This window comes from Entelurus aequoreus, linkage group LG14, assembly GCF_033978785.1.
Source record: "Entelurus aequoreus isolate RoL-2023_Sb linkage group LG14, RoL_Eaeq_v1.1, whole genome shotgun sequence".
Taxonomy (NCBI): Eukaryota; Metazoa; Chordata; class Actinopteri; order Syngnathiformes; family Syngnathidae; genus Entelurus; species Entelurus aequoreus.
The window spans coordinates 44,692,977-44,705,385 of record NC_084744.1 but is presented as its reverse complement, the minus strand read 5'-3'; the positions used below and the strand labels follow the sequence as shown (position 1 = coordinate 44,705,385).

Here is a 12,409-nt window from a genome sequence, read left to right as displayed (position 1 = left end):
TTCTATTGTCAATATCGGCTGCTGAGTTTCATTTTTTAATGATTTCTGCTGGTGGTGTGCCTCCGCATTTTTTCAATGAAAAAAATGTGCCTTGGTTCAAAAAAGGTTGAAAAACACTGGCCTAGTCGGTAAAAAGTCTTTGCCATAAAGCTGAATGTACCAGTAGTCTTATGTTGCATCCTATAAAGCGTTAATATTGGAAGTATTGTTTTTATTACACACCAGTTTGATTGTAACGTGCATCTTAGTTGTAGTTTTCATGATCAAATATGGAGGTGTTAATCAGGACAGGGCATCTTTTAGAGCGGAGGACCATTTTTGAGGAAAGACAGAAAGTTGAGACAGTGTACTGTAGTTGAAGTTGCAAAAAAAAAGACAAAAAGGCATCAAGACAGCTAATAAACTTGTTTTCTATTTAATTAATAGAAACCACTAGTCGATATAAAATGTTAACGAAATAAAAAAAAGTTTGAAGTTTGACTTCATGAAGTTGACAATGCACACGTTATAAAGGCTTCACAGGCAAACTTACAGTACAGGCGTACACAGGGGGTGAGGGCGTCACCTATAGCAGATATTGTCATCATTTGTTCTCTGTGTCAAGCTAGAAAGGAACACAACATATTGAGCAGGTATATCATTCAGACTGTACAACTGCTGTATTCTTGATGACATTCAACTCTGCTCGATGAGTGCAGCTAAAAAAAAGAGCAAATGTGAAATTATCACTACCTTGTTCGAAGGTTAAAAGCAAAGATAAATGTCAGATAACAGCCAGCCCCTAGATTGTGATTGTAAGATTTACCGTCCTACGTTCAAGACCTGTGGCCGTTTGGTGAGCCATCTTTGGATGCCAAAATGTGTCCCGCTTTAAAAGTATTTAAAATAAATATGTAGGCCACTATAAGGGCACACAAATGGACAAGAGTACGCTTCACCCTCTCAAAGGCATTTAGTCCAAGAAGTATTCCTTTCCTCTTCCTATTTTGCACCAGGCACGCTCAAATGTCTGTTTTCATTTTGTCTACGGAGCTGTTGATCTTTGTCAGAGTCTTTTTGATGCGCAGCGCCGTTAGCCTGGCTGATGGGTTCTGGTACCAGCACTCCTTCATCAATTTTGCCATGGAGATTAAAGTCTGCAAAGAAAAAAATGGTCAAACTTTAAGAATCCTTAAAAAAACACCTTTTTAGTTCAATATGCAGGGGTGGTTTTAGCTATGGGCCACACGGGTAATTGGCATTCTCTAGAGCGCACCGCAACAATGAGGGGCTGCGGGGGGTGGGGGATTCTCATTTATTAGACCACAGGTGTCAAACTTGTCATTTTAGGTGGCCTTGAAAGCCAATAAGAACTTCATCTTTATTGCTAAATGCATGTGTTGTTTCAATTTGGACAGAAAAAAAGATTTCAATGCAATGCCATTTTTTTTTAACTTAAAAATTATCTAAAAACGCAACAAGTTATTCCAAACATTTTTTGTTAAATACCTAAATTAGAAGATTTTTTCACTTTTTCACTACCTAAGCTTTGAGTACCGGCCGGTACCAATATTAATCTAATAATATATCAAAAGGAATCATCCATACTTTTATTATTGTGTGCAATGTTAGAAAAAAACCCCCCACTAACTAAACACTAAAACACTAAAATATTTATTATTTACTGACTGGAATGGACTTACGCTGTCTTTAAGTGAAGTGATGTGAATTATATTTATATAGCGCTTTCCTCTAGTGACTCAAAGCGCTTTTACATAGTGAAACCCAATATCTAAGTTACATTTAAACCAGTGTGGGTGGCAATGGGAGCAGGTGGGTAAAGTGTCTTGCCCAAGGACACGATGGCAGTGACTAGGATGGAAGCGAGGATCGAACCAACCGAGCTATACCGCCCCTTTAAGTTGAAGTGGAAAAGCAATTAGTTTTGTGACAACTATTGGCCACAATAATTTATTAAATTAAACTCAGGATTAAATAAACTTGAATATGTGAACACATTTGTTACTGGATACTTTCTAATATAAGCCTTGGAGGCTTTGTAAGTGTAAGTAATATGCAACTATAAATATTTGATACTTGTTTATATTGACAAATGTGGTGTTTTAGACAGCACATCTTGATTATCTGTTTCCTTTGTGGATCAATAAAGTTTGTCTAAGTCTAAAGTTCAAATTTGAATGACAATAAAGGAAGTCTAAGTCTAAGACAGCAATATTGTTCAATTACGGAACCTTATTATTATGTATGCCTAGCTTGTGTGCTACTGTGTGCTTTGCTGTTGTGTACCTGCTCGCTCCTAGTAGACTATAGCCTACCATCTTTACTTTTTGTAAATGACTCACTAAAATACAAGATTAGACCAACATTGTGTGATTATTGGGAGGACATTTAAATGTTAATTGGCTGTCCAGCTTTGCACAAGTTAACAGGCTGCAGGACTACTTGTATCAGAGCTAATATCGGATATTTTACATGCAAGCCGATAAAATCCCATATTTGTTTTTTCAATATCGGACGTCAATATCAAATCAATATCAATATCAAATCAGGACACTACCTAACCTAAATATCCCTTTGCCACCTTGACTTACAGTTGAAAAGCAACTTATCCATCAGTAAAAAAATCTAAAGAATATGAGGCGATTATACATTCATATACAGTATATTTACTCATAAGCGGCCCTCCAAGTCATAACTGTGATGTGGCCCTCAATGAAAACCAGTGTGACACCCATTGGTTTAGGCGGTTGGTCAGGGTAGGGCTGAAGGGGGTCTAGCAAAGAACACCAATGAATCTAAAAGCCTCTACTGTCAATATGTGACAACTTACTGTGTCTGAGAACCATCTATTAGGTATGTTAGGTCTCTGCTGGTCCACACAGACCACCTTCTTCATATCCTCAAAACTGGGATCACTTGGGACCACGTCATGAAAGGGTGGCTTGTAGTCCTCCACGATGCCTGCATAGAGAGAGCACATCTTTGACTTATGTGTACGCCAAAAGGGGGGAAGAAGATGCACGTTGTTGAGTGAAACAACATGTGAGGTCATTGTGTCAGGATATAATCACGTTTCATCAAAAATATATTAACGTTGTAGTCCTCCACGATGCCTGCAGAGAGAGAGCACATCCTTGACTTATGTGTACGCCAAAAGGGGGGAAGAAGATGCACGTTGTTGAGTGAAACAACATGTGAGGTCATTGTGTCAGGATATAATCACGTTTCATCAAACATATATTAACATTGTTCCCTTAGGGTAAACTGGGTAACACATGGCACACTGACAAAGCTTAACCTACTGTTACTATAACAATCTACAAGGTTAATACAGTTCGCTACTCTTTCTTCCCCTTCATTTATCTGCTTTCCTTTGTATTTCAAGTTATCATTACGGTACATATATGTATTGTTTAATTAAATGGTTGATTTATATAGGCTAGTAAGGTAAAGTTTTGTACCTGACAAGTTTCGGCTACCTGGCTTCTGCAGCCTTCATCAGAGATGTCACGTGATGTTAGCATGACGTCGTCTGTGACGTGTTATATGGATTTTTCCATCCCACCTGAGGTGGTGGAATGGCGGTGTCCCTTGGCGTGCGGTCGTCTGGAAGTCTACCAAACGGCCGGGGGCCACCCTGCAGGACTGTGTCCCAGGTGGGGGATAGTTGGTAGGCTCCTTCGTCCCTGTTGGCAGCCTTTTGACAGTCCCCACACCAGGGGACACCGCCATCACACCACCTCAGGTGGGATGGAAAAAATCCATATAACACGTCACAGACGACGTCACGCTAACATCACGTGACACCTCTGATGAAGGCTGCAGAAGCAAGGTAGCCAAAACTTGTCAGGTACAAAACTTTACCTTACTGGCCTATATAAATCAACCATTTAATTATACAGGCCTAAAGAACCTCTTCAACATTATATGTATTGTTGAATTTGAAACAATTGTATTGTTGATAATAGAGGTAATTATTGTTATTATTCATTATCAATAGTGCTATTCCTATTGGAATTTGTATTGCTCCATTTGTAGTGCAATAAGGTTCATTGTCATTTCTGTGTTAATAATATATTCTTCACTAACACGTTTTTGTACATATTGTATTTGCTAATGCTGTTCTGTTGTTGTTGTTATTGTTATTGTCTTTCTGTCTTATCCCCCTCTTGTCCCGGCAATTTCCCCCTCTGTCTTCCTTCTTTTCCTCTTTCTATCCCCTCCTGCTCCGGTCTGGCTGCACCAAACATGAATATAAATCCATTTCATAAAGCCAGACAACAATAGAAGTATCCCACACTTCTCTTTTGTAAAGTAAATCTGTACAGCAAAAATGGGCATCTACAGCAACAATATGATTTGCCTGAGCAGCTGGACAGGACAAAGAAAAAAAAAGAAGAAAAAAAAGGAGGAGCTCAAAGAAAAGCCGATGCTCCTCCACATCGAGAGGAGCCAGATGATGTGCTTCGGGCATATGGTCAAGATGTCCCCCGGACGCCTCCCTGGGGAGGTGTTTAGGGCACGTCCGACACGGGGAGGACCCAGGACACGTTAGGGAGACTATGTCTCCTGGCTTGCCTAGGAACGCCTCAGGATCCCCTGGGAGGAGGTGGACGAAGTGACTTGGGAGAGGGAAATCTGGGCTTCCTTGCTTAGGCTGCTTCCCCCGCGACCCGACCTCGGATAAGTGGAAGAAGATGTATGGATGGACGGAACTTTTCAATTTGCAAAGTTTTAGATCGAGCCAAATATGCCACCATGTGCGAACCATGTCTCTGTGTACGAACGCTATATTCATTAATCCATTCATTTCGTGTCCTGCCTGCAGCCATTTTGTGCCACAAGGCACATAATTTTGCAAAGGTGGATCCCTCCACGTTACTTGCTGCGCAATACACTACTTGTCACTTCTCAGCGCTTCAGCGTGTGTGCTTTTTCTGTGTTTTTTGCCTTTTGACAAGGTTTGTCCATTTTGTTAACTCAATGAGTCCTAAAGAGGCAAAAGACCAGCTTGGAAAGAAAAAGGGAATCGCTGTGGAGTTAAGAAATAAAAGACTATTTGGGAAGAGTACATTAAAGGCACTCGCAAATATGGAAGACTCGACGAAGCAGGCTTCGTGACACAGCAAGTTATAATTGTGATGAGATCAGACATTACTAGAAAAGCTTGCCAAAGCAGACTTATTTTACAGCTGAGAAGACTACCTCTCGTTCAGCAGCGCCTCTTCCAAGAGCACACACCGTTCTTCACCTTCGTCTGTTCCTTTCTTTTCAGCTCTTCCTTTGCCGATGTTAATGTAAGTGGATTGTACTTCTTTAAATGTTTACTATTGCAGCAATATGGTTGTTAAAGTTTTCTGATCGTTTGTGAGGGCACCAAAGGGAGTTCTGTGCGTGCGCGTGTGTTGGCAGAGCAGCACATACAGGATAGCAGCTTGTCATTGTTGTTTTAGCTTATTATTAAATCGAAACCCCCGTAACTCCGAGAGGGACAAACGGTAGAAAAACATAATTTGTTTGATATACAGAACTGTATAGCGCTTTGTATTGTTTTCAAAGTGTACAAACCATTACTAAATTACCGTATTTTTTAGGGGTGCGACTTATACTCAGGAGCGACCTATGTGTGAAATGATTAACACATTACCATAAAATATCAAATAATATTATTTAGCTCATTCACGTAAAAGACTAGACGTATAAGATTTCATGGGATTTAGCGATTAGGAGTGACAGATTGTTTGGTAAACGTATAGCATGTTCTATATGTTGTAGTTATTTGAATGACTCTTACCATAATATGCTACGTTAACATACCAGGCACGTTCCCAGTTGGTTATTTGTGCGTCATATAACATACACTTATTCAGCCTGTTGTTCACTATTCTTTATTTATTTTAAATTGCCTTTCAAATGTCTATTCTTGGTGTTGGGTTTTATCAAATAAATTTCCCCAAAAAATGCGACTTATACTCCAGTGCGACTTATATATGTTTTTTTCCTTCTTTATTATGCATTTTCGGCCGGTGCGATTTATACTCCGGAGCGACTTATACTCCGAAAAATACGGTACAGACTTTTTTGAGGCTGAAACCCATTACTCACATTTACATTGTTTCTTATGGAGAAATGTGCTTCACTCACAGAACTTTTCAATTTACGAACAACCAATTGAGCTCATAAATCAAGGTTCCATTATACAGTCACAGTCATATTATTCACTGTTTAGCAACCGTCTGAGTACAGCCATAACTGCGATGTGGCCCTCCGTGAAAACGAGTTTGACACCCCTGTCATACGCTCATCAAAACACTGCTAGTGCATTGTTAGTGGGTGAGGCCGTGCTTAGACATGGAAAATACACCACTTGGCCAAAACTAAAGGACCAGAATACGCACCATTGCTGACAGTCCTCCTGGCGATCTCCCACAGAACGAGGCCCAGGGCCCAAATGTCCACCCTCTTGTAGGACTCGAAGCAGTCCATTTGGATAGAGTCGTCGAGCACCTCGGGGGCCATGTATCGTTTGGTGCCTACTTTCGGGTTGTTTCCTACGTCCAGCTCGTTGGTGTCTTGAAAATGCATGACGGCCAGACCTAGCGGAAAAGATACAACAACAACAAAAAAGAGCGACTTAAATGCTGTTGTTGTAAACAGGATGTACTCCTACGTGAGAACACCTCGCCCTGAAAATCTACAACTGCTGCCATAATGATGGCGTCATCCGTTGCCGGCCTTAATGCATTAAGCTCTAAACATGTCATGCTTGTCACGAAGTCTAGGCTGGTACCTGAATTAAGTTCTCTTCTATTGACCAAATGGAACATTGGCGTTAGATAAAGTGCACTTCCGAATGTGTTTACAACGAAGGCACAGGAAGAACATGAGGGGCTGGTTGTGTCTTCCGAATTAGGAACAAATGAGGCAAAGCAGGTAGACGAGAGGACCAATATTAGATTTGTTTTCTTCGCTACACGCAATAAATAAAATCCTATTATTAAGCCTTCAGCTCCTGAGTGGTTAAAACCCCTCATATCAGGCTTGTTAGTATTCTTACCGAGGTCAGCGATGCAACACTGCCCGTTCTTTTTAACCAGTATGTTTTTGCTCTTGAGGTCCCGGTGGGCAATGGCCGGCTTGCCCTGAGTGCCGAAGATCTCCACGTGAAGATGAGCCAGGCCACTGGCAATAGACAGCGCCATGCGGAGGCAGCTGTACGCATCCAGGGTGCTAAGCTGAAGGTAGTCGTACAGGGAGCCCATCTCGTGGTAGTGTGTGATCAGCCATAACTGCGTGCTGGAGTTCCTAGAGGTCATGTCGGAGGCGATGAAGCCTGAGGAGGAGGAGCAGACACAATGCAATTATTGTGGGCGGGGGAAAGAAACCAAATCCGGTTTTGGTGCTCAAATCAAGCAGACAGGCTAGGGAAAAAAGGCAGTAATAAATTACTCAAACTTTTATGAATAAGGGCATGGAATAAAGTCTTCTGAGTTTGAACATGAAGATTATAGGTATTAACATTTTCTCAAAACAGTAGGTTCACTGGCACAATCTAAATGAGTGTTTTTCAACCACACTAGTGAGCCGTGAGATATTGTCTGGTGTGCCGTGGGAAATTATGCAATTTCACCTACCGGTAATTGGTCCAAAAAATATTTTTTGCAAATCAATAATTATAATCTGCAAATAATGTGCCGTTCCTTAGTGTCTGTGCTGTGTAGAGCTCGGCAGGGTAACCACGTAATACTCCATGTCAGTAGGTGGCAGCAGGTAGTTAATTGCTTTGTAAAAGTCGGAATGTGTCGGGTGAGACGAGGATGGTTTGTTGGGACCCCAATATGCAGACCACAGCGGGAGGCAGCGTGCAGGTAAAAAGGTATGTAACGCTTAAACCAAAAATGAACAAAAGGGAAAGGAAAAGACAATGAAGCATAGCTATGCAAAATGACAGTAAAACTGAACTGGCTACAAAGTAAACAGAAACAGAATGCTGGACGACAGCAAAAACTTGCAGCATGTGGAGCAGGGACGGCGTCCACAAAGTACATATGTACATGACATGGCAAGCAACAATGTCCACACAACAACTTAAATAGCCTTGCTTGCTAACACAAAGCAGGTGCGAGGAATAGCGAAACTGTTACAGGAAAACACCAAAATAACAGCGCAAGACAAGAACTAAAACACTACACACAGGAAAACACCAACAAACTCTAAATAAAGCACAAGGACCTGGTGGAGTTTCATTTTTTAACGTTTTCGGCTGGTGGTGTCCGTATTTGTAAATTAAAAAAATGTACCTTGCCTCAAAAAAGGTTGAAAAACACTGATCTAAACACAATCAAGAGGTGTATCTTACATCGGTCTTTTCAAAGATAATAACGCTCACTTTAAGTTTGACACTATGAAAACTGTATTCATTTACCAGTATGTTTGTTATGGTAATTGTGGTTTGCAGAGGTAAGTCAGGCTGAGATTTATGTATTGGTTACCTTACTGAGCAACAAAATATCACAAAAAGTCCTCAGTATGTTTTTAGGCTGGCTTTTCTTGCTATTTGCTACTTACCCAGGATGTTCTCGTGTCGCAGTAGTACCGTGTTATAGATCTCAGTTTCTCGGAACCAGGACTTCTCGTCTCTGGAGGAGAAGATTTTGACGGCAACACTCTCTCCCTGCCATTGGCCTCGCCACACTTCGCCGTAACGGCCCTTACCTAAATTAAGACACATTCAAAAATGTTGTATTGTAAGTATTGACTTCAGGGTAAAAATTTATGTAAATACCGGTATACATCAAAAAGGTCAAAGTCAGTAAGAGTTATCATCAAAGCTCATTATGTTGACAATAATTCTAATGGATCTGAATCACTGCACATAAAAAGGGTGAAAATTTGGCAAAACACTATAAAAGGTATTTATAATGTATATACATGCACTAATGCCTGTACTTTTTTTCTGCTCAATGCTAAAACACCCACTGTAACTTTGGGCAGTGGTTCTTAACCTTGTTGGAGGTACCGAACCCCACAAGTTTCATATGCGCATTCACCGAACCCTTCTTTAGTGAAAAAAAAATATATATATATATATTTTTTTTCAAATTCAAGAAAAAGTCGTATGTTTTTTACTGGTGCACAAAATTAACCGTGCATGAACATCACCTTGTTCAAAGAACAAAACCAACACAGTGCATGAACTCACAACAAATTACACACCTTACACACATTACCATGAATTGATTAACGTGGACCCCGACTTAAACAAGTTGAAAAACTTATTCGGGTGTTACCATTTAGTGGTCAATTGTACGGAATATGTACTGTACTGTGTAAACTGTACTGTGTATTCTCTTCCTTTGTAATCTGCTAGTAAAAGTTTCAATCAATCAATCAAAAAACCTGCAAATCAGATGGAAAATTAGAGGGAACATTGTTTGGGGGTATCCATAATACGGTGACAGGTAGAAGTTTTTATTTACACGATAAGTCAGATGTCTCTTTACCTCCGTGGCGGAGGCTCCGCCGAACCCCTGAGGCCGACTCACCGAACCCCTAGGGTTCGATCGAACCCAGGTTAAGAACCACTGCTTTAGGGTGTTTAGCCAAATCGCCACAAAATTGAATAGATACCTTGAGGGGACTGCAACCACATCCATCCATTTTGTACCGCTTAGGCTCCAGCAGGAGTGCTGGTGCCTATCCCAGCTGCATTCGGGCGGAATGCCGGGTACACATGAATTTAGAATTTTAGCAAGATTGGACCTGGGGATAGGTTGATTGGCATCCCTAAATTGGCCCTAATGTGTAAATGTCAGTGTGAATGTTGTTTGTCTATCTGTGTTGGCCCTGCGATGAGGTGGCGACTTGTCCAGGGTGCAGCCCGCCTTCCGCCCGAGTGCAGCTGGGATAGGCTCCAGCACCCCCGCCACCCAGAGAGGGACAAGCGGTAGGAAATGGATGGATGGATAGTAGAAAAACAGCAGGACAACTAATAGCCCATAAGTCATTGAGCATGTGTCTAATGATTATTCAACTTAGAGGATATCTGTATAAAAAATACATTTAAAAAACAGAGGGGGCGCAACAAACGTCATTTACAATCACGTTAAAAGTCTTAATTTGTGCAGGTTGAGCATAGGCAAAATAGTATAAGAAATATATTGTGTTTTAATGGTACAAGATATGTTCAGAGATGAGTCACTTTCTTAATTAAATTAATATAGTCCTTTGAACCCTGCTGAGCAATGCTATTGTGTTTACTGTCAGACATTCACAAGTGCACAAGAGACCACAGACTCTGGGGAGTCCTATTTCTACAACGGTTGCAGATGATTTGTGGCTCCTTTTCACCACATTTGCTCCAATACTGGGCTGTTTTGCAACTCAAATATCTTTTTCACGCCAACAGTTAACACCACTGACCTTCGTGTGATGGCTATGTTTGTGAAGGGTTCATATAGTGCGTTATAAAAGAAGGTAATATAGAAAGCAGAAGTTGCATCGTCAAGTTTTTTATCAGACACCAAGTTGAGATCTGAACTTTTGGAGAAAAGTAAACAGCAATTAGTGTATGTGCCGCAGCGCTGTAAGGGAAAATGCATATTCAGTATTGATTTTTCAACACTTGTGAGATTATGTGTGTCAGCCCCCAACTGTGCTGACACAAAGGTCTCATTAAAATGAATGAGCCGCATATTCTTACACAGGGCTAATGTCAATAACAAAACCAGGCTTCAAGTGGACACTCACCCACGCACTCGTTGAGAGTGATTTGTCGAGCAACAGTCCTCTGAACAAGGAATGGAAGTCCAGAGCCACTTCCTGAGGTGCAGGAATGATCCAGCAAATCCTAAGAAAAACAAAGCATTTCACGTCAAGGGGTTAAGTTGGAAGCATGTTAGAAGCAAGCAAGTCTTGTGTTTGGAGACAGAACACCCGCTGCAGTCTAAACAACATAAATGCACTCCAAGTATTGTTGCTTCTTCAAAATATATACTAGTCCTAGGGACAAACCCCAAAACAGGCACAACTCTGTTAACCGTTTTTTTAAAACTCAACGACAAAACATGCAATATTTAGTGCCAACACTGGATGGCAGTGCTGAGTCGACAGCCAAGAAAACCCAAAACCAGTGAAGTGGGAAGGGGAGGACGAACACAACATGGAAGTGTGACGCCTCATATAAACAGATTTATTGTGGATGAGGTGTCTGACAGTCAACAGGAATTGTCAGGGGGAGGAGTTTATGGCCTATAAATGATAATTGTTTGTTGTGAGTGAAATGGGTTTTGAAATGTTGCCCATTTACAAGACTGTGAGTCAACATGCAAACATATTAGCCATGGAGCTGACAAATAATGAGTAAACAAAGATACTATATTTCAATATGTAGGGGTCGAGAGTGTTTGGTTACTGAACTGCAGAAAGTAGCAGACATTCATGAGAGGTAAGGCGGAAACATCTAAAAGCCTCAACTTGCTGGCTATGACATACTTCTGAAATAAGATGATTTTATTAAATCAGACTACTTGTTACATCTGTCCCACAGCCTGTAAAGCTTTTGTTTAACACTGCCAAAAACGGTTTTATGATTCTTAAATAAACATTTTGTGGCTCCAGATTGGGCCAAACATTTTGAAGTCAAATAGTTGAGCCAGAATGAACAGTTTCACTGCATCATACTGTTTAAAGACAAAAATGCTCTCATTGGTCAAAGTGTACTGTATTAAATATCAGTAGGCTCATGTGGGTGTGTGGTTTAAACTTCAGAAAGTGAAATATACAAAGTATGTTTACAAAATGGACGTCAGAGTTTATTTTGTAAAGGCCCCGGCCACTGCTCTTCGAGATTACAGAGTACGCCGGCCAGTGAATGTGCTGGCCTGTGCGACCGCGCGACTCCACCTAAACTCTGGATCCGTTTAAGTGAAACCTCAAAACATAAACTCCACTGTGCAGAAGCTCACAATCTGGCCAAGTGAAGACATTCCACACACAGACAGAAAAAATGACCCTGAGAAGCAAAACAAGCTCTCGGCCTGACTTTAAAAAGGGCCTTTTGTGAAAGACTAACATGAAAAAAGAGTCACTCTGAAATCTGAACCAAAAATACACAAACACAAGACAGCCAAGTCTGCTATTCCATTTCCAAACGCTGCAAAATATGTTGGTAATGTAGATAATTGAATTTAGGGCTTACAATTGCTGCTTTCTGATTAAATATGTAATCATCATATTCTTAATTAGCTTTCTCAGGGACAAAATAGGAGAAAAATGCAATCACAGCAAATTACGACAATAACAAAGAAATGCCCTACTGTAGACGCCCTCACTGTATCCCACTAGGCATCCTCCGACAGTTTATTATACTGTCTGTTAAATTCTATAGAAATGCTAGTCAACAAAACAC

General features: G+C 40.8%; 1 protein-coding gene across 3 annotated transcripts in view; it reads right to left on the bottom strand.

Annotated features, from left to right (window-relative positions):
* Positions 1-390: 390 nt before the first annotated feature.
* LOC133664934 (activin receptor type-1-like) overlaps positions 391-12,409 on the bottom strand; it is a 72,128-nt gene continuing 60,109 nt past the window's right edge. For all 3 annotated transcript variants that reach the window (XM_062069976.1, XM_062069977.1, XM_062069975.1), the window contains exons 7-12: positions 10,750-10,849; positions 8,569-8,715; positions 7,058-7,333; positions 6,399-6,596; positions 2,831-2,961; positions 391-1,136 (exon numbers count right to left, since the gene is read on the bottom strand). In XM_062069976.1, the coding sequence (XP_061925960.1) occupies positions 1,002-1,136; positions 2,831-2,961; positions 6,399-6,596; positions 7,058-7,333; positions 8,569-8,715; positions 10,750-10,849 (987 nt within the window). In that variant the 3' untranslated portion in view covers positions 391-1,001. The remainder of the gene's footprint in view (positions 1,137-2,830; positions 2,962-6,398; positions 6,597-7,057; positions 7,334-8,568; positions 8,716-10,749; positions 10,850-12,409) is intronic.